We start from the raw sequence: 20,037 nt of genomic DNA, 5'->3' as shown, positions 1-20,037 counted from the left end.
GATCCCCATTTTGATCTGTGGCGGTATTTCTTTAACATTAGTTTGTCAAAGAGGAAGATTGGGGGGAAGGATGTGAACGCGCCGATGGGATGTGCCAGTATTCATCTGCGCCATACCCGGTCGAAGGGTTACCCATACATGCGTCTGGCGACATCCAACAAGGGATGGCACTCGCAGTGGTTTTATGTTAGGGATGATGCGAGTGCCACCCTACCGAAGTATACTGGGCGTCTTATTGTGGACATTCCGGAGTCGTGGGGCTGGGGCGTCCAGTCCAAAGACAAGAAACACATCACCGGCCTTCTTTTCGCCCTCCAAGCCCTGAAGGGCCAGGGTGTCAAGGGGACAGGGATCATCGGTGCCTACCATGCTAGGAGGGTGGCGCCCCTGATGGAGAGTGTGCTTCCCTTGCATCGGATGATGCCTGGGATATCGTTCGAGGGGACGGTGCTTGTTGACGAGGCGCTCCCTTACTCGGAAGTGGCGCAGCGCATCAAGGAGGCGACGGAGCCGACGAAGGATTCTACAGGTAGAGTCCTCGACATTGTGTATCCGGTGCCCGGACACCCCCCAATGCGGCCAGAGCCTGGGTTCTTTGAATTCATAAGCCCTCCTCTCCCATGCTCTTTTCTTTTTTCCTGGATCTCCATTTTTTTAACACTTGCTTTATGACGTTAGGACCAGCCGAGGGTGCTGGTCTTTAAGGACAGCCCGGTTCCACTGCCGAAGGACAAGGTCGTGGCGGCGGCGAATCGACTCATGGCCGAGCGGGACAAGAAAGCAAGGGAAGAGATGAAGAAGGCGAAATGACTGAAGCAGGAGGCACGGGATCGGGGAGAGGACGTGAGCAGTGAGGACGACGACGACGATGACAACGATGATGATGACGATGATGAGGTAGCCGTCGGCGTGGATTGGGGCATCCTGGAGGACGAGGACACGCTGACGAGTGGCCACCCATTCGTGCAGGGGCCCTTCCCTTTCCACGCGGAGGGAAGTAGATCGATGAGGTCAGTGGAGGCCGGCGAGTCCGCCGCTTCCCACGGCGTGCCGGCCGAGGACCGGTGGATGGGGGAGGGTGGGCCTGCCGCTGCCATCCCCGAGGCGACGATGGAGGGGAGCAGCTCCGGTGCTGCACCCCGTGAGACGATGGAGGGGGACGGCTCCGGTGCCGCGCCCGACGAGATAATGGAGGGGAGCGACTCCGGTGCCACGCCCGACGAGATGAACCCCCTGCCCCAGAGCAGGGGACGGGCATGAAACGGTCCCGCCTAGATGAGTCAGGGCAGGGATCTGGGGATCCATCCCCAAAACGCTTCCGCCGGCCGAGGACGTCAACGTAAGCTGTTGATTCCTCTATTTTCATCCTTTTTCCATTTTTATTTTGACTTAATGGTTATTACCTTTGTGCAGGTTCTTGCGGACGGGTCACCCCCTGGGGCTGGCGCCCAAGAAGAGTCTCACCCTTCAAGCGGGATAGACGGCGTCACCTGGAGTCACCCCTGTTTCGGGCAGGAGTGGTGCCGACGTCGAGGCCGCGTTGGCCGAACCGACGGCGCCCATGGTGGCTCCCACGCCCGCGGAGGTTACTGAGTGAGCGGCCTCCTCCATGGCGGACGTGGAACAACCGGCCGAGGGCCGCATACCGCCGGTGGAGGTGGTCGTGACCGCGCCAAGCCAGGATCAGTCGGGCGCGGTCGTGGTGGCGCCCGAGGGCGTAGTGCAATCCGCACCACCAGGGGCCCAGGTGGATCCACCCGTGATGCTCGAAGCGGCCCAGACAGAGGAGGGTCTAGCCGGAGGGTCCTCGAGTGCGGTGGTGGTGCCGCACAGGGTCAGGAGGGAGCCGCCACTGGCCCCTTTGTCGGGAGGCAGCCGCTCCCCTACGCGGGGGAGCCGCCGCTCCAGTGGATGGCCTCTCAGGACCCGACGTCGGCTCTTTTCTCGCTCGATGATCATTCCGAGAGCATGGAGCGGGAGGGTCTTGACATTGGGATCTCGACCATGCTGAATGCCCTGGACCAGGCCAGAGGAGCCCTCCGTGAGATTGTTATCCCTACCACTCAGGTATTTTCTGGGCTTTCTTCTTTCTTCGTATGTTTTTGTGTTTTCGCATTTCTGATACCAGTCTTCTTCCTCTTCAGGTTCTTGTTGCTCGTAGCCGGAATAAATCCCAATTCCTCCGCGAGCAGAAGGCGGAGTGGGATTGCCTCTCTGAGGAGGCCTGGCTGCGAGCAGACATGGCCGCCCAGCTTGCTTCTGCCCAGGAGCAGGAGGCCCAGGCGCGTCAGGACACAGAGGAGGCCCACGGGATGTTCGAGGATTTGTCGGTGAGGTCCAAGCTGGACGGGGAGGAGATTGTCAGGCTCCAAAAGGAGCGAGACGAGCTGCTGCAGAGGAATGCCGCGGCCAATGAGAAGGCCGGCGAAGTCCTGAAGGAGCTGGAGATGGAGCGGGACCTCCGGCGGAAGGCCGAGAGTAGGGCCGCGGCCCTTCAGCAGAAGGTGGACGAAGACGTCGAGGTGGTCCGCTCTCTCCGGGCGGAGCTTGGTGACACGGTGAAAGGAAGGTTGAGTGCTGAGAACGTCTCCATCAAGCTGGAGAAAGAGGCTGCCTATACGCGAAGGGCCCTTCAGGTTGAGAGCGATGAGCGTGATCTTCTTCAAGCTACGGTCGGGGTGGTCCTTAACGCCCTGAATGTGACGGAGCCGGTGGAGACCAGCCCGCTCGTGGCTCATGTCACAGGTATCACGGCTCGGGTGGGCCACCTTGAGGAGAGTGCCTTTCACGCCGGGATTACCCAGGCCTTCACCGTCGCCCACGCCCATTACGAGAAGGAAATAAACCTGAAGGTGATGAGCGAAGGCTTTCCGTCCACCTACGAGGATGAAGAGCTGGAGGAAATGGAGAAGATGGTCGCTCCCCTTGCGAAGAACCTGGCAGACAATCTGAAAGAGATGGTTCTCCCTCCGCGGGAGTAATTAGTCGAACGATTTTGAGAACAACTTATATGTAATATGTGGACAAATGTCAGTATTTTTCGAGTCTGGACGCTTTTCGTGATTTTGCGTCGTAATTTCGTTTTGTTTGAATTTTTTACGATCTTACCAATCTGTTCCCCTGAATTATACCGCTGGTTATAATGCGAGGACATTGTTCCAAAAGAAAGAAAGGAGGTAGCCGTACCTTAACCAGCCCCCGAGTAAGGTCCGACCCCCTGCATTTGCTGGGGTCGGGGGTTACTGGAGATCGGAACTGTGGTTTTGGTGACAGGGTTGACGAAGTCCATGGATGTCATCGCAATATTCCCCGCCCTGTCTTCCAACAGAAATCCCCAACTAGGGACTCTATGGGCTCGGCAAGGTGGGGCCTTTGAACCTGTGTCCCTGTATTGTTTGGCTCAAGCCCTCGAGCCTTGTTAGGGTCTAATAGGGGTCGGCCGTTGTTTGCGTGTTACCCCATCCTCAGTTTTCGCAATCGGAGGGGCTGAGTGAACGACACTTGCCTCGATGGCTCGAGTGTCGCGCTCAACGAGCTCACTAACGGGTACGTTCGTGTGGAATCCGGGTCCATCATTTGCTGATGGGGTCGGCAGAGCCCTCTGGTGGCACTCCACAACTTCTTAACCCGCCTCCCGGCAGATGCCTGAGTCGTTCGATAAGCTCAGGGGGCCCGATGGCCTCTCCTCGATGGAGATTCTGTGGGTTTGGCTCGGGGTTAGAATCGAACGAGAGAAGGTTGAGACGTCCCTGTTCGCTTTTAAGCGGGGTCAGGCAGGGCCGCTGGGGCTTGTCTCGGTTATCTCTCCCTGGCTCTGTTCGGCGTGAGGCAGCCTCGAGCCCTTCGCGGGCCGACCTTCGAACCTCGGCCTGTGGTCGCCTATATCAAATGAGGCGACAGACGTTTCGTGGTGCGACACGAATCGTTGGGATGCAATGTTTTGCATATGTAATGTTTTGAATGCAAAATTTAATCGAAATAAAGGCGGGGTCGGTAACGTTACCTTGGTGGTACGAGTGGCGGAAAAGCTCCTACTAGATGGGTTCAGGCCCTGACGTTTGTGACGAGGTTGGAATAACCTGCATAAGAATTGCTATTCTTTGTTTTCGTGTCTCGGTGACGATCCGAGCCGTTCGATTAACTTGGGCAACCTGATAGCTTCTCCTTTGGGGGAGATTCTATAGGCGGACCCCTCCGATCCCTTCATTGAGAAGGCAGACGTCGAAACTAGAGACGCGGGAGGCGTTGAGTATGATTTTTCTGGTGAACAGAAACACCGTAGCTATCGGGGCGTAGGGTTTGCTAGTTCATCCAGTTTTACTCAAAGCTTTGTGCCTGTATGTTGCGCCCTTAGTTTCAAGCGTACGGAGGGGTCGGGTGAGGGGGATGTCTAGACTAGTTGACATCCTCGGCATCCCCCGAGTGATGTTCGTGTCCCCACCGTTTGACGGGGTCGGAAGCTCGTGAATTAATTTTAATGCATAAAGTAAGAAAGCTGAGATGCTTATCTTTCTTTGGACGTTCGTTCGTCGTGTCTTCTGGGCCGAACGGCTGGCCTAGGAGATCCGAAAGGTCCTATCGTCGGGTCGTCTGTGGTCCTCGTCTTCTGCCTCCGAGCCGCTATCTCTCCTTCTTCTTCCTTTCCACCGAACGTGTTCGTGCATCGCGGCACTTCCTGAGTGAGGAAGAGTAATGCTAGAGAGAGAGAAAACTCACAAATTTGCTCATGAGTCTGGTGTGTGATGTCGAGCCGGAGGTTATCCAACGTAGATGAGATGGTGCGTGCTGCCCTTGCTGAGGAGTCGCTGTTGTCGAAGGAGAAGAGGCGCCGGTGGGCGTCGTACATCGTCGACTGCACCGTCGTCCGCTGTGCTCCTCCTTTGGCGGGAGGCGTTTTCTGCTCATACGCTGTTGTTAGGGTTATGGCTGGGGATGATGGCGTAGTCCCCGGACGCCATGGCGGTGGCGTCGCTGTCGAGGTTGCGGCTGACGACGATGGCATAGTCCCCGGACGCTCCGGAGGAGGCGTCGTAGATGGTGGCGCCTTCGAGGATCCAGCAAAGCGGCGGGATATCGGGATGTCGTCGATGGAGAGCGTGGTACGACGACCGCAGTAGACGAGCTGGCCCGTGTACACGCCCCGGGCGTCACCGATGGAGAGCGTGGCGCGGCGACCACAGTAGCACTTGTGGTAGAGCTGAGCAGAGACTGTAATGAAATAACCTTGTGGGAAGCCCCCCGAGTAAACAGTCCTCTGAATTTATAAGTATATTGTTCCTTTTTGTAATGAAATCGCTTTGTAAGTGATGAATTTGTGCAAAAAATGAACAAAATTACATCCTTGGCTTATGGCAAGCAATTTTTTATCTTTCTCCCTTCTGTAGGAATAATTTTAGCGCTTTCCGACCCTTCTCACGGTCTAAGTCATAGGAAACTAGGAACGTGGGCGAACTAATTCTGATTGAACTGGTGAGCAAAGGGGTCATAGCCACTGGGGCGTGGGTGTCTCGCAGTCCTACCAGTTGTATTCAGAATTGGTTCCCAAGATCTTAGCCCTCGAGACTCGTTTATGAGGCGAATGGAAAACTTAGAGAATGTTTGTAAGTATAACACAGGAATTTTTTGCAAGCGTAATACTTGTATTACACATGTCGTATGTTACGATCACATGCTAACCCCCGAGTGAGGTCTGGCCCCTCACGATTTGCAGGGGTCGGAAGTCACTAAGGATCGGGGTTCTGTTAAGACAAAAACTGATAAAGAAAAGTGTAAGCTTATTTTAAGGATAGAAACGACGTAGCTGCTCAATGTTCCAGGCGTTGGTGAAGACCTCGCCTTTGATGGTTTTCAACCGGTAGGCGCCTGGGCGAAGTATTTCCGCGACGACGTAGGGTCCTTCCTAGGGCGGGGAGAGTTTGTGGCGATCCTTGTTGCTCTACACAAGACGGAGGACAAGGTCTCCGACGTTGAAGGCTCGACCCCGCACCCATTGGCTGTGGTACCGTCGCAACGCTTGCTGGTACTTGGCTGAACGGAGGAGGGCGATGTCGCGGGCTTCATCCAGCTGGTCCATGGCGTCTTGGTGAGGTGCCTTGGCTCCCTGTTCGTCATATGCTCTGATTCTTGGTGCTCCATAGTCGAGGTCCATCGGGAGAACGGCCTCTGAACCGTAGACCATGAAAAAAGGTGTGTAGCCGGTGGCCTGGCTAGGAGTCATCCTTAGGCTCCAGAGCACAGCCGGGAGCTCAACGAGCCAACGTGCGCCGAACTTGTTCAACCGGTTGAAAATTCTGGGTTTAAGGCCTTGAAGAATCATGCTGTTTGCGCGCTCGACCTGCCCGTTCGTCCGAGGGTGTGCGACGGCTGCCCAATCGATTCGGATGTGTTGTTCATCACAGAAGCGAATGAATTTCCTACCGGTGAACTGCGTGCCGTTGTCTATGATGATGGAGTTCGGTACTCCAAAACGATGGATGATGTCGAGAAAGAACAACACAGCTTGCTTGGATTTGATTGTGGATATTGGCCGAGCTTCAATCCATTTTGTAAACTTGTCTATGGTGACAGCAGGTGGGTAAAGCCCCCGGGCGCCTTTTTAAGTGGCCCAACCAGGTCGAGCCCCCAGACCGCGAAGGACCACGTGATGGGGATCATCTGGAGAGCCTGGGCCGGGAGGTGTGTTTGTCGAGCGTAGTATTGGCACCCTTCGCAGGTGCGTACAATTTGCTCGGCATCGGCTACTGCGGTGGGCCAGTAGAAACCTTGTCGGAATGCATTCCCAACCAAGGTTCTTGGTGCGGCATGATGACCGCATGCTCCACCGTGGATGTCGCTCAGCAGAAGTTTTCCCTGTTTGCCAGGGATACAGAGTTGTAGAATTCCAATGTGACTTTGTTTGTAGAGTTCGCCCTCTACAAGAACGAAGGATTTGGCGCGTCGTGCGAGCCGTCGGGCTTCTGTCTTGTCGGTCGGTAGTACGTCGTGGAGGAGATAGTCGAGGTAAAGCGTTCTCCAATCATTGGGAGGATCGGACTCCACTGCTGGGTCCTCTTCAAGCTCCATGACCTTGGGGTCGGGCGGAGCAGTTGGCGGATTGGCCTCGAGGGTCGGACTAGATGGGCCATCATCGGCTTGTTCCGACCCCACGTAGCATACCAAGGGTTTGTGTTGATCACTGGCAAAGATGCCTATTGGGACTGGCTCTTGGCTAGATGCTGCTTTTGCGAGCGTGTCGGCCGCTTCGTTGAGGCGCCTGGGGATGTGATTGAGTTCGAGACCATCGAATTTGTCCTCCAGACGTCGGACCTCTTGACAGTACGCCTCCATCTTGGTATCATGGCAGCATGACTCTTTCATGACCTAGTTGACGACCAGCTGAGAGTCGCCCCTGACGTCGAGGCGTCGGATGCCCAGCTCGATGGCGATTCGTAGGCCGTTGATGAGCGCTTCGTATTCTGCAATATTGTTTGATGAGGGGAAATGAAGTCGAACCATGTACCTCATGTGGACCCCGAGGGGGGATACAAAGACTAGTCCTGCCCCGGCGCCCTTCTTCATCAGCGATCCGTCGAAGTACATTATCCAGTACTCTTGATCGACGGCTGCTGGTGGCATCTGGACCTCGGTCCACTCCGCGATGAAGTCAGCTTGTGCCTGAGATTTGATCGCCGTTCGGGGGACATAAGAAATGCCCTGATCCATTAGTTCGAGTGCCCACTTTGCGGTTCTTCCCGTAGTGTCATGGCTACGAACGACCTCGCCAAGGGGGAACGACGTCACCACTGTCATGGGGTGTGACTCGAAGTAGTGACGTAGCTTCCTTTTGGTGATGAGGATGGTGTAGAGGAGTTTCTGGATCTGGGAGTAGCAGGTTTTGGAGTCGGATAACACCTCGCTGATGAAATATACAGGGTGCTGCACCTTGAAGGCATGCCCCTCTTCCTCTCGCTCTACTATTAAGGCGGAGCTAACCACTTGGGTGGTGGCCGATATATATAGTAGGAGAGATTCTCCGTCACATGGAGGAACTAGGACCGGCGGCTTAGTTAAAAATCGTTTAACCATGTCAAGCGCCTCCTGAGCCTCGGCTGTCCACTCGAAGCGGTCAGTTTTCTTCAGGAGTCAATAAAGGGGGAGTCCTCGTTCGCCGAGGCGTGAAATGAATCGGCTGAGGGTGGCAAGGCACCCTGTGATCCTCTGAACCCCCTTTATGTTTTGGATTGGGCCCATCCTTATGATGGCTGATATTTTCTCCGGGTTGGCTTCGATGCCACGCTCGGATACGATGAAGCCAAGCAGCATGCCCCTCGGGACCCCAAAAACACATTTTTCGGGATTGAGTTTGATGCCGTTTGCCCGGAGTTTCGCAAAGGTTCGTTCAAGGTCGGCGACAAGGTGGTCAGCTCGCTTGGATTTGACTACGATGTCGTCGACATAGGCCTCAACGGTTCGCCCGATGAGGTCTCCGAAGCAATTAAGCATACAGCGCTGGTACGTTGCCCCTGCATTCTTCAGACCGAATGGCATTGAAATGTAGCAAAACGATCCGAAGGGCGTGATAAAAGATGTCGCGAGCTGGTCGGATTCTTTCACCACGATTTGATGGTAGCCGGAGTATGCGTCAAGGAAGCAGAGGGTTTTGCACCCCGAGGTGGAATCAACTATTTGGTCTATTCGTGGCAAAGGAAACGGATCCTTTGGACACGCTTTGTTGAGGCCGGTATAATCGACACACATTATCCATTTCCCGCTCTTTTTTCGGACAAGAACAGGATTTGCTAACCACTCTGGGTGGTATACTTCCTTAATGAATCCCGCGGCCAGTAGTTTGGCTATCTCCTCACCGATGGCCCTGCGTTTCTCCTCGTCGAAGCGGCGCAGGCGTTGTTTCACCGGCTTGGAGCCCGGGAGGATTTGGAGAGTATGCTTGGCGACCTCCCTCGGGATGCCCGGCATATCCGAGGGTTTCCACGCAAAGATATCCTTGTTGGCGCGGAGGAAGTCGACGAGCGCGCTTTCCTATTCGGAGGAGAGTGCGGTCCCGATTCGTACTTTTTTGCCCTCGGAGCTACTGGGATCCAAGAGGACGTCCCGGGAGCCTTCTGCCGATTCAAACGATCCGGATGACTTCTTTGCGTCGGGTGTCCCTTCAATGACCTCCTCCCTGAGGGTGGCAAGCTCTTTGGATGCGATGACTGCGGATGCGTGTCCGCAGCATTCGACCTCGCACTCATAAGCGCGTTGGAAGGAGGTGCCGATGGTGATGACCCCACGGGGACCCGGCATCTTTAGCTTCAGGTACGTGTAATTGGGTACGGCCATGAACTTCACGTAGTATGGTCGCCCCAGGATGGCGTGGAAAGTCCCCGGGAACCCCACTACATCGAAGGTGAGGGTCTCAGTCCGGTAATTGGACCGATCCCCAAAAGTGACGGGCAGGTCGATCTGCCCTAGTGGCACGGCTTGCCTTCCCGGCACGACGCCATGAAAAGGTGCTCAGACGGGACGGAGGTGCGTTCGGTCGACGCCCATCTCATCGAGCGTCTTGGTGTACATGATGTTGAGGCCGCTGCCCCCATCCATCAGTACCTTGGTGAGCCGCTTTGGACCGACGATCGGGTCGACGACAAGCGGATACCTTCCCGGGTGTGGGATGGCATCCGGATGGTCGGTCCGGTCGAAGGTTATGGCGGATTCCGACCACCGGAGAAAGGCTGGCTTGGCCGGTCCAGCGGTATAGACCTCACGACGTGCGACCTTCTGGCGGCGCCTGGAGTCGTAGGCCGTTGATCCTCCGAAGATCATGAGGGCTCCGGTCGGCGTTGGGAAGGTGTCGTCCTTCTCCTCCGTGTCGTCAGTGGTGGGAACAGGCTCCTTCCCCTGCTCCTCCTTATTAAGGCCCCCAGCCAAGTATTTGCGCATAAGGCCGCATTCCTTGTATAGGTGCTTGGCCGGGAAGGCGTGGTTTGGGCATGGCCCCTCGAGCATTTTCTCGAAGTGGTTCGAAGTGCCTTCCGCAGGCTTCTGGCCACCTTTGCGGTCGGCGGCGGACACGAGCGGGTTGTCGCGCCGTTGCTTCTTATTTTTCTTTTTGGCGGGATGGTTAGAGGCGCCTTCGCCGGCGTCCTCGTCCCGCCTCATCTTTCCGTCGGAGCGATCAAATATGGCTCCGACCGCCTCCTCTCCAGAGGCGTGACTGGTGGCGATGTCCAGGAGTTCCTTGGTAGTTTGCGGGCCCCTGCGTCCTAACTTGTGGACCAGGGATTCGCAGGTTGTTCCGGATAGAAAGGCTCCTATCATGTCAGTGTTGGCGATGTTAGGGAGCTCGTTGCACTATCGAGAGAAGTGCCGAATGTACCCGCGAAGGGTTTCATCGGCCTTTTGGCGGCAGTTTTTGAGGTCCCATGGGTTTCTAGGGCGTTTGTACGTGCCCTGGAAGTTACCCACGAAGATCTCTGTCAGATCTGCCCAACTCTGAATAGCATTGGATGGTAGGTGCTCCAGCCATGCTCGCGCCAAGTCGGCCAAGAACAGCGGGAGATTACGAATAATGAAGTTGTCATCACTCACACCACTGGCCTGACATGCAAGCTGATAGTCTTCGAGCCAAAGCCCGGGATTTGTTTCACCAGAATATTTAGGGATGTTGGTAGGCGGTCGATACCTTAGGGGAACGCAGCGTTGAGGATGTGTCGGGCGAAGGCCTGAGGGCCTGGCAGGTCGGGGCTCGGGTTTTAGTCCTCGTTGCTGTCGTAGCGCCCACCACGTCGGGGATGATAGCCGCGGCGTGCTGCTTCTCCATTGTCGCCATGGGCACGTCTCCGAGCGTCGATGATGCTGTGTACATCGCGGCCATGGCTGAGGCGTTGATTGTACTGGGACGACGGAGGGCTGCCCGCTGGCTGGCGGTGTTTGGTGTACGGATGCGTCCTTGGTGGGACGCACTGAGGGCGCGCGTTGGCTGGTGTCAGGTTCGCATCGTCGAGACAACGAACTTTCCACCTGCTGCGCCGCTGCACGCTAGAGCAACGTGCGAATCTCCCGGCGAGCAAGGCGGTTGCTGCGGCGATGTTCTGGCTGGCTCGGGCAAAGTGAGGAAAGGCCCCATCATCGGTGAGGATCCTTTGATGTACGGTGCGGGCCGTGGCGCGCGCGCCCCCCGTCTTTGCGGCGTTCAATCTCGCGATTGATGTCCGCATATTCCCGGGCGAGCCCTTGCCCGGCCTCATCGATCTCTTGCTGACGAGCCCTTAGCTGCTCCATCCTTAGGTGCGATGGGGCTGTCATCTCTTCCCTGGATCTGCTGTCAGGATTGTTTGTAGGGGTGGCCTCTTCCCTGGAGGCGCTTCCGACGTGACCCTCGGGGATCTGCGTCATGAAGCATTCTCAGGAAGGGTGGTGGCTCCCCCTACTGGAATCTGAGCTGGAGAGCGATACTGGCTCCTCGTTGAGGAGCTCGTAGAGGGTCTCCGTATCCCGCTCAATCGCCCCCACGAACTCGATGTCCGTGGGTGATTGAACCATACGTAGCGCCAGAAGGCGGCCAGCGGTCGCCGCAGCGTTGCGGAGACCGAACGGAAACGCTGTTGGGGTGCTCCGTACGAACCCTTCCGGACACAGGGTGGCGTTGTGAGAGGCCTCCTTGGGTGACGGGACTCCCCGGGAGTTGCCCGGCGGGCCCTCAAGCCTGAGACGGCTGAGGTTGATGGAAGGGGGAGATGGGGCGGCTGAGTGAGTCAGCGCCAGCTCTCCTCCTAGTGTGATGATGAAATCTAGGTCGCCGAAACGCACGTGTGCGCCCGGGGCCCAGGTGATTGCGTGGGTGGCCATCCGAGGCCTGATTTGGAATGCGCAAGCCCCTACCTAGCGCGCCAACTGTCGATGTTTCGTACAAGCACCGGCAAGTAAATTTATAGTAATACGCGTTAGGCTCGGATGGTGCGCTAAAGGACACAAGATTTATACTAGTTCGGGCAGAACGTCCCTACGTCCAGTTTGCTGCTGCTTGTGTTATTAGCACCGTGAACGGTCTGTAGTAAGGGGTACAAACGATCGAGAGAGGGACTAGTCCCAAGTCTCTGATGGAAGGGTTGAAAGGTGGTCAAGAGCTTCGTAGCCGCTTGACTGTGTGTATTAGTGCGTTTTCTTGTTCGGTCTTCTTTTTCGGTCCCCCACTGATGGAGGAAGCGCATCCCCTTTTATAGATGAAGGGGCTGGCTTTACAAGGGTGAGGGCTCTAGGACGCGTACTCTACTTAGTCTTGTGGCTTACGTCTACCCGGTCAGGTCCTTCATTCTGATGAGTGCGAAGGAAGATAAGTGCTTACAATGTTGTCGATGTCTCTGTAGGATGTCAGGTTAGTCACAGAATGCTGCCCTACGCAGGGTATGGGCTGTAGTACAGTGGTTTTGACTTATGAGCCTCCCCCAGCCTTGCTCCGCACGCCTTCTGGTTCCTATGAGTCCTCGTTGGAGGAACACGGGGTCGGGGTCCGGTGTAGCGCCGTGGCTAAGGCCTTCTGACTGGGTGGACCTGAGGGGTCAGGAAGCGGGCGCCGCTCCCTCGGGTCCACAGCGTGGTGACAGAATATCCATCGTTCGTGGAGATAGCAAATCCCTTCCTGGAGCGTAGCGGTTGTCATATATCTTCATCGGGTTCCGTGTCCCAGAGCTGAAGGCGGCGCCTACAACTCTACAGGGCGAGGTGCATGCACCTGTAATGCCTTTTGGGTTCTGTGGCGCCCGGAAGGGTCTAAAGCATCAATCCTGTCGTTCCCTCGCAGTCCTTTTCCTGCCAGGGCGCAGGGTATGGTCCTTGGAGCCATGGTTGACCCGAACGTCTTGTCTCGTCCTGTACCCATCATCATGAGGGATAGATATCGATCAGGGCGAGGCTCGTTCTTGGCCGTCGGGTGAGACGGAGACCAATCCCTATCTCTTGGGCGAGACTAACCCCGCCCCTCTGGGATCGGGCGAGGCGGAATCCATCACTCAGCCCTCGGGCGAGACCGAGCCCGCCCTAAAGGCGTCGGGCGAGACGGAGTTTAACCTTGAGCCTTTGGGCGAGGCAGGGTTATCCCACAAAGGCGTCGGGTGAGGCTGACCCCGCCCCTCTGGGATCGAGCGAGGCGGAATCCATCCCTCAGCCCTCGGGCGAGACCGAGCCCGCCCTAAAGGCGTCGGGCAAGACGGAGTTTATCCCTCGGCCCTCGGGCGAGACCGAGCCCGTCCCAAAGGTGTCGGGCGAAGCGGAACCGAACTCCTGTCACTCGAACAAGGGATGACACGGCGCCCTTATGCGTCCAGAAGTTTTTCACGTTCGGTGGTTATTGGTTCCACCTTCTAGGGTACCCTGGTATTAGGTCCCCGACAGATCTCTCCTACAAACTGTGTGCAGTTCTAACTATATGAAGTAATGAAGAATATGATTTGCTTCTTGCAATTGCACATAGTAGCAGGTAGTTTGGTTGCTTTCAAATTTTAGTCTTACAAAATAAATAATTCAAAGAATCTTTGGTAATGGAAGTGAGACAGATTAGTATTTACATCAGTTCAAATTCCAAAGGTTATCAAGGGAGAAAAAGACAAAGAAAAAAAATCCATCCGACCATATGATAGGGTTGTTAGCTAGCACCCATCTCTTGGCGCTTGCAACCAAGGTGCATTCAACACAGATCCATTCATCCATATCCCTAATATGAGTCCTAAGTCCTAAAGAAAGTCCAGTTACTCTCAAACCAATCCCATGTTTATTTACTCACAGATGTCCGATAAATCTCCATGCACCTGAACTCCATCCTGCTCTGCGCACCCGGCAAGCACACACATGTCTGCTGTATTTCCTGTTGCATGCTGTATTTCCATGCTACTTTTCCATGTTGCTGGTTCCATTGGCTGCTCCATCTTGCATCTTGTGGACAAATTAGTCGTATTGAGGAAGCACAACAGACATCATCGACCTAAAAAAAGAATGAAAGCATGAATCAGTTCTTTAGAAAAAAACACACCACAAGATGCAAGCAACCACAGGCAACCTCTACATAAAAAAAATTAAATCACTGCAACAGAGAAGATTTAACAAAAAAAATACATCAGAAACATTTAGCCAGCTTTTAAAACATAAATTGTCAAACTGTCCGTGTTCTCTCTTCCTTAGCCGGTTTCCGCACAGGGAAAAAAAGGAACAATCCTAGGCAATAAAAATAAAATTTTCTTACTTCTAAATTGGTATTAACATATTGGCAAATAACTTCCATTTTTCTTTCTCCGGATTTATCATAAGATTTTAAATTTAACTCATAGAAATGCAGAACTGTTAGAATCATAGTTATCAGGTTGGCTTGTCAATTTTGTGGCGAACACTGCTGTAGCAACAGGAGCACCTGCAACAAGTTCTGGCAATTAGAATGCCAAGATGTAGCCAGGTATACATGAAATGGAAAGAGGCACATTGAGGCTATTGCGTGGCAGTTCTAGGATGCCATGTTAAACTGGCGCAGTATAAAAGTAGGCAAACAAAAGAATGACAATGGAAAAGTAGCTAAACAAAAGAATGACAATGGGCAATTTATACAGCAAGAACTTCAACATTGTAGATCTCGAAACAAAACAACTGACATTTTTCCTCGGCTTGCTCCTTAAGCCATACTGATCACGAACCATACTTTTCAGTTTTCACACATCAGAGAAAAAAAATAACCCAAACAAACAACCTATCTTGGCCTTTTCCACGATGACCTCAATTAATTAGGAAGCAATATTGGTCTATTGCTTCCCTTTAAATAAAGCAAAATTCTATTCATGAGAAAAGTACATAGCATGGATGATGTCGATGTCAATACATATTATATTGTGATTTTTTTTAGCGAGCCAAAAATAAGTTAGCCCTGAAATACAGTTCAAAACCGAAGGATTTTGCATCCTAACCTTGCTCGCAACTGTTCCATTGTTGTTTCAAGCATCATTAGAATATCAAGCTAGCGCTGAGCGAAATGAATAAGCTTGTATCTACATCCTCTAGGTACCTTCAGTTAAATAGAATAGTATATTCATCTGCTCTATGCCTGGTAAATTATTTGCTGGAATAATCATGTTGGTGTGACAAAGAACAAAAGAAGGCATCAGGTGGTTTACCTCTTGACCTGGTGACACAAGAACTTTGTTGGTCAGGATGTTTTCACCTTTTTAATGAAGTAGCTATCGCTTCATGAGTTCTCTACAAAATAAACACCAAGACAAATAAAAATACAAAATCTAAGAAATCTAAGAAATTGGAACGAATAATTCAGTCGAACATTATCTAATTAAATTATATAGATTATTTAACGTAAGTAATAAATGGATACATCACAGACCTTGAGTTGCTTTGTTTACAGTTTAGTTTATTTAGCCGCCAGATTAGCGTTTACATACCTTCGGCTTGGCCTTGCGAAGCTCAGAATTGAGGTTGGGTGCTGCAATGCGCTGCCGTATGTTGTGATTTAGCCACTCCACCTCAGCGGCAACAGGAAGAGATGACAGAGGTGTCGATGCCCAGCCCCAGTGCCTGCAACTGCAGCACGCAAACCGGAAGAGCGATTAGATTTTGGTAGGGAAACAGAGGCTAGAGGAGTGGTTCTCATGCGTGCCGTGTAATTGCGCCCAATCTGCACGGGTGGCCGGCCGCAGGTGGCGCTCGAGGTCGGGAAAAAAGCAAAGCGCCAGAAGGGGAGAGGTGCTCACCAGTGTCGGGATTGTGTGCTGCCGCGTCCCGTGCGACCGGCAGATCTATAGGGGATCAGGAACACGACATAATCGAAAACGGATGTGGTAATGGAGGGGCACCAGAGATCCGTACCTTGGCAACTTTGGGGGCTGCGACGACGCGACCTCGTCAGTCGCTCCTATACCCGCCGTCGTGTCCTCCGTGGGCGCCGACGCTGATGAGCTCGGCCACACGGATCTAGATGGAGTCCGTGTCGACGAGCCCCGCGTGGTCCGGCACGGAGATGGCGAGCGTGAGGCGCATCTGGTGGTAGTCTTCCTCCAGCCGCGTCGTGGCCGCCTCCACCCCGAGCCCCCTAGGCTCCTCCGCCGCGAGGGCGACCAACACAAGCCGCGGCGGGAGTAACCACCGGCTGTGTACAACGGTGTCCACCGCCAGTACAGCATCCCTATGGCGGCGCGAGCGCTGGGAGGGGGCGTCGGCGCTGGCGGCGGCGTGGGGCAAGCCAGCGGGCAGCCGCTGCGATGGGGCAGGAGGAGGGAGTCGCGCGACGCGATGGGACAGGGAGGGGAGAGGAGGAGTCGGAGTCGCATGGGGAAGAGAGAGAGTCGCGCATGCGGGAGAGGGGGCGTCAGGGGAGAGGGAGAGCCGAGCGTGCAGCGATCTGCGCCGCCGCGCCCAGTGCCGTGCCCCTCGTGGTCGTCGTGCCCTCTGCAGTGTGCCGTCTCCCTCGCGGTCGCCGCTTCATGTGCCGTCGGCCTAGGATTCAAATGATCGTGGACGGGGGCAACCGAAATCAATGCGATCCTGACCTGCAGGCGCATGCGCGTGAGAGGTCCACGGGAGGGTGATGGAGGGCAGACACACTAAACATGAGCCGTCGGATTTGGATGAGTAATGAGAGAGAATGACTAAGAGATAATCTGGTGCATCCATTTTGATGGTGTTATATTTTCTGGGTGCATTTATGGGTGTGGATGTAGCATAGGTCATGACTGTGGAGCAGTCATTTGTTGTGTGGCTATAGATTTATTCTAGGTAGGGTAGATAGATACAGTAGAGGTGAGACCGTGAGCTCACCATTTCAATTTCACCAGTCCCTTGAGCCTTTTTATGCGATCTCATATGCTGATGGTAGCAGCCTGGGCACTGGATGAGCCATTAACGGCACGGCCCGCTGTAGCAGCAAGGTGAAGGCCTCCTCCATGTTCAGCTTGTCTGGTGTCTGTCCTGCCGGCAACTCCCAATCAAATGCGTGCACCAGAGTGGCGCTAGTTAGTGTGACCATCCGCAGCCCCCAGCTGAGGCCGGCGCATATCCTCCGACCAGCGCCGAATGGTATAAGCCCGAAGTCGCCTCCTTTAACATCCACATCCGAATGCGAGCCACCTGGCAGGAACCTGGCAGGGCGGAACTCCAGCGGGTCAGGCCACAGGGCCGGGTCGCGGGCAATGCCCCACACATTGACTAGCAGCTCGCAGCCCTTGGGGATGCGGTAGCCGGCAACCTCACACTCCTCGGCAGCCATGCGAGGAAGGGAGAGGGGCGTCGATGGGTGCAGACGGAACGTCTCCTTAATGACCGCGTTGAAGAAGGTGAGGTGTCGGAGGTCTGACTCGGTGACCAACCTTCCGCGGCCCACGACAGCGTCCAGCTCCTCTTGTGCCTGCCTGAGGATGTCCGGGTGGCGGATCAGCTCGGCCAGCGACCACTCCACTATGGTCGATGTGGTGTCGGTCCCTGCTACGAACAGGTTCTGGCGTGTCCGGGAGTCATGCATGAACAGTAGGCACAGTGAGCAACTAGGTATTATATATACTCTCTTAGCTTCATTAGAAGTTACTAGTAGTTTTAGCTTTGTACTAAGTTTTTTACCAAATTTATAGAAAAATATACAAAAATCTTCAACGTCACATAAGATTTATTAATGTGAATTATATTTAGCCAGTCCATCTATTTTATAGTGTAGATATTATTAGTATATTTTTCTATAAACACGGTCAAATAAACAGGTTTGACTTAGTACAAAATAAAAGCGACTTGCAATTTCATGAAGGGAGTACATAATAATGGCAGAAAAAAGAAAACATATGGTATGCCGCGTTACCTACTTGTCACATCGCTATATATTGGGTTCGGATGTTGCAATCAGATCAGGTAAAGCTCGATTATAGGCCATTTATCATCGACAGACGAAAGCAGTAGCTAGCTGGTTCGATTGGAAACGATTGGAAACGAGGACAACTTACCAAAATAAGTGCCTTGACATCGGTTTCGGTGATCCTGACTTCGTCGCCGCCGGCGGACGGCCGCTCGTCCTCCACCATCGACAACAGCAAGCCCAGCAAATCCTTGCTTTCCTCTCCGGCGGCTGGCGTAGCCCTGGCCTTCCTACTATCTGCAATGATCCCATTCATCATGTCGTCGAACCGGCGGTGCAGCTTCTTCATCCTGCCCACCACGCCCTGCGGGTCGAGCCACCGGAGCGCCGGCACGAAGTCACCGACGTTGAGCACCCCGCCCACCTCGAGCACCTCGAGCACGATCTCGTTGAACTCCCTCGCGCCCTCGTCGCCGGCGCCGGCGGCAGCGAACACCCGCCGCCCAACGGCCGCCCGCGACAGCGCGTTCGTCGTACACACGTTCACGGCCTTGCCGAGCGCCACCGGCGCCGGCGCCGGCGCCGGCGCACTATTATCGCGGTCGTCGCAGGAGCAGGACTGCTCCGCGAGGAGCGACCTCACCATGAGCGCGGCTTCACGCTCCCGGACGTCGCGGACGTCGTCGAGCGCGCGCGCGGAGAAGAGGTTGACGGCGCACACCTTGCGCATCGCGCGCCACCGGGGCCCGTAGGGCGCGAACACGACGTCCTGGTAGTTGTACGCCATGAGCTCGCCGCCGGAGTTGGGCGGGCGGCACCTGAAGTTGGCGTCGTGGACGCGGAGGAACTGCTCCGCCACGGCCGCCGACCCGGTCACCACCACGTCGGAGCTACCGAACCGCAGCCGCAGCAGCGGGCCGTACACCTTGGTCATCTCGTGCAGCGTCTGGTGCGTCTTCCCGCCCAGCTGAGGCAGGTTGCCCAGCACGGGCCAGCCCCTCGGCCCCGGCGGCAGCGGCGCTCGCCTCGCCGCCTGCTGCTTCCAGAAGAGGACATAGCATAAGGCCACGGACACTACTATCGTCAAGGTGGCGAGCAGCAGCGGGGTTGGGAGATCAGGTGTAGTGAGCACGAGCTCCATGATGGGTTCGATCGCTTGACGACGTGCGTTGCGTGCAGCGCGGGAAATAAAAGGCACGGGCATGGGCATGTAGTAGTGGAGAAGATTAGTGACTGGTGAATCAGGTGTCAAGTCATTGCCTTTACCTACTACTGGTACTGCATGCTCACTGCCTCACCTACTACGATATAAAATAATCAGCTTTCTCAAAATTTGCATTACTGTGTCACAAGTTCTAATCTCGGCTTACTCTCTTTTCTGTCTTTTTTTAGTATAATTTAACAGCAGCTGAGGGTTGTGAACTTGTGATGGATATGCTTCCAAGTGTATACTGGCTAGCCAGAGTCTAGTGATGTTCATGCATTCATCTCACTCACATACCTTTCAAATGCTGTTTTTAACTTTATTATTGTTCTGCCCTCCAACGGTCCAACCTACTGCGAACATAGTTCTCTAAGAAAATTTCTGAGTCCATGTACAAGCATGGTGGGCCGGCTGTTGTTTTGTCTATTAATTGTTTCGTCCCTCCGTCCCTTGGACCAAACAATTGTGTACTCACATACATTTCTGTTAGATGCTGTTGAAATATATGCATGTTTGTGATATATTAAAAAAAACTCTTGCAATTTGTATGGTACAGATTAACCCTTGGTCCCTTCCATGATTTCTAATTTCATTTAGGCCTATTGCTTTTGTTTCATTTGTCTTGGATATTTGTTTACTTAACATCTTTTAGATTGTTAGGTTGGTGTAGGCTTCTAACTACTAATTCCCTATTTGCATTATCATCTTATTTAAGGTAATCATACTAGTTATTTTTACTATTATTTTAGCTTCATCTATTGTACTATTGGCATTCTGTTTTATATTCTAAAGTAAACTACAAGTTAACTTTTTTCCTTAGACGAGAGCATTTTGCAAGATGGGCCGGCAAAAAGCTCGATTGAGTTCGCACCTAGATTATGTGCTCAATAGCATCCCACTGGGACCATATTGGCTCCGTAGGCAACGGGCGTGTCGCAATCCCTCTATGGCTCCATGCGAGAGCGGCTACAGACGAAGACGGTGAATAAATCCCCGAGGTGAAGCCCCTGAGTTGATTGTAGGAATCGAA

General features: G+C 54.0%; 1 protein-coding gene across 2 annotated transcripts; it reads right to left on the bottom strand.

Annotated features, from left to right (window-relative positions):
• Positions 1 to 15,411: 15,411 nt before the first annotated feature.
• Positions 15,412 to 18,966, bottom strand: LOC136517739 (flavonoid 3'-monooxygenase CYP75B4-like). Of its 2 annotated transcripts, XM_066511383.1 has the most exons (3): positions 17,952 to 18,966; positions 16,783 to 17,458; positions 15,412 to 15,549 (listed from the first exon to the last, which is right to left on the bottom strand). In XM_066511383.1, exons 1-2 carry the CDS (start codon positions 18,942 to 18,944, stop codon positions 16,814 to 16,816), a joined length of 1,638 nt encoding a protein of 545 aa, XP_066367480.1. In that variant the 5' UTR covers positions 18,945 to 18,966; the 3' UTR covers positions 15,412 to 15,549; positions 16,783 to 16,813. The 2 variants fall into 2 exon arrangements, with proteins under 2 accessions (XP_066367480.1, XP_066367479.1); XM_066511382.1 differs by lacking the exon at positions 15,412 to 15,549 and having other exon boundaries at positions 16,562 to 17,458.
• Between the last annotated feature and the right edge of the window lie 1,071 nt (positions 18,967 to 20,037).

This window comes from Miscanthus floridulus, chromosome 17 (genome assembly GCF_019320115.1).
Source record: "Miscanthus floridulus cultivar M001 chromosome 17, ASM1932011v1, whole genome shotgun sequence".
Lineage (NCBI taxonomy): Eukaryota > Viridiplantae > Streptophyta > Magnoliopsida > Poales > Poaceae > Miscanthus > Miscanthus floridulus.
This window is presented reverse-complemented; position numbering and strand designations above follow the sequence as displayed.

Bases quoted from the DNA above. Each gene is read 5' to 3' on its own strand.
- LOC136517739 (XM_066511383.1), bottom strand. From the start codon at position 18,944: ATGGAGCTCGTGCTCACTACACCTGATCTCCCAACCCCGCTGCTGCTC. The intron at 17,459-17,951 runs GTAAGTTGTCCT...CGGACACGCCAG, and splicing joins ATGTCAAGGCACTTATTTTG to AACCTGTTCGTAGCAGGGAC.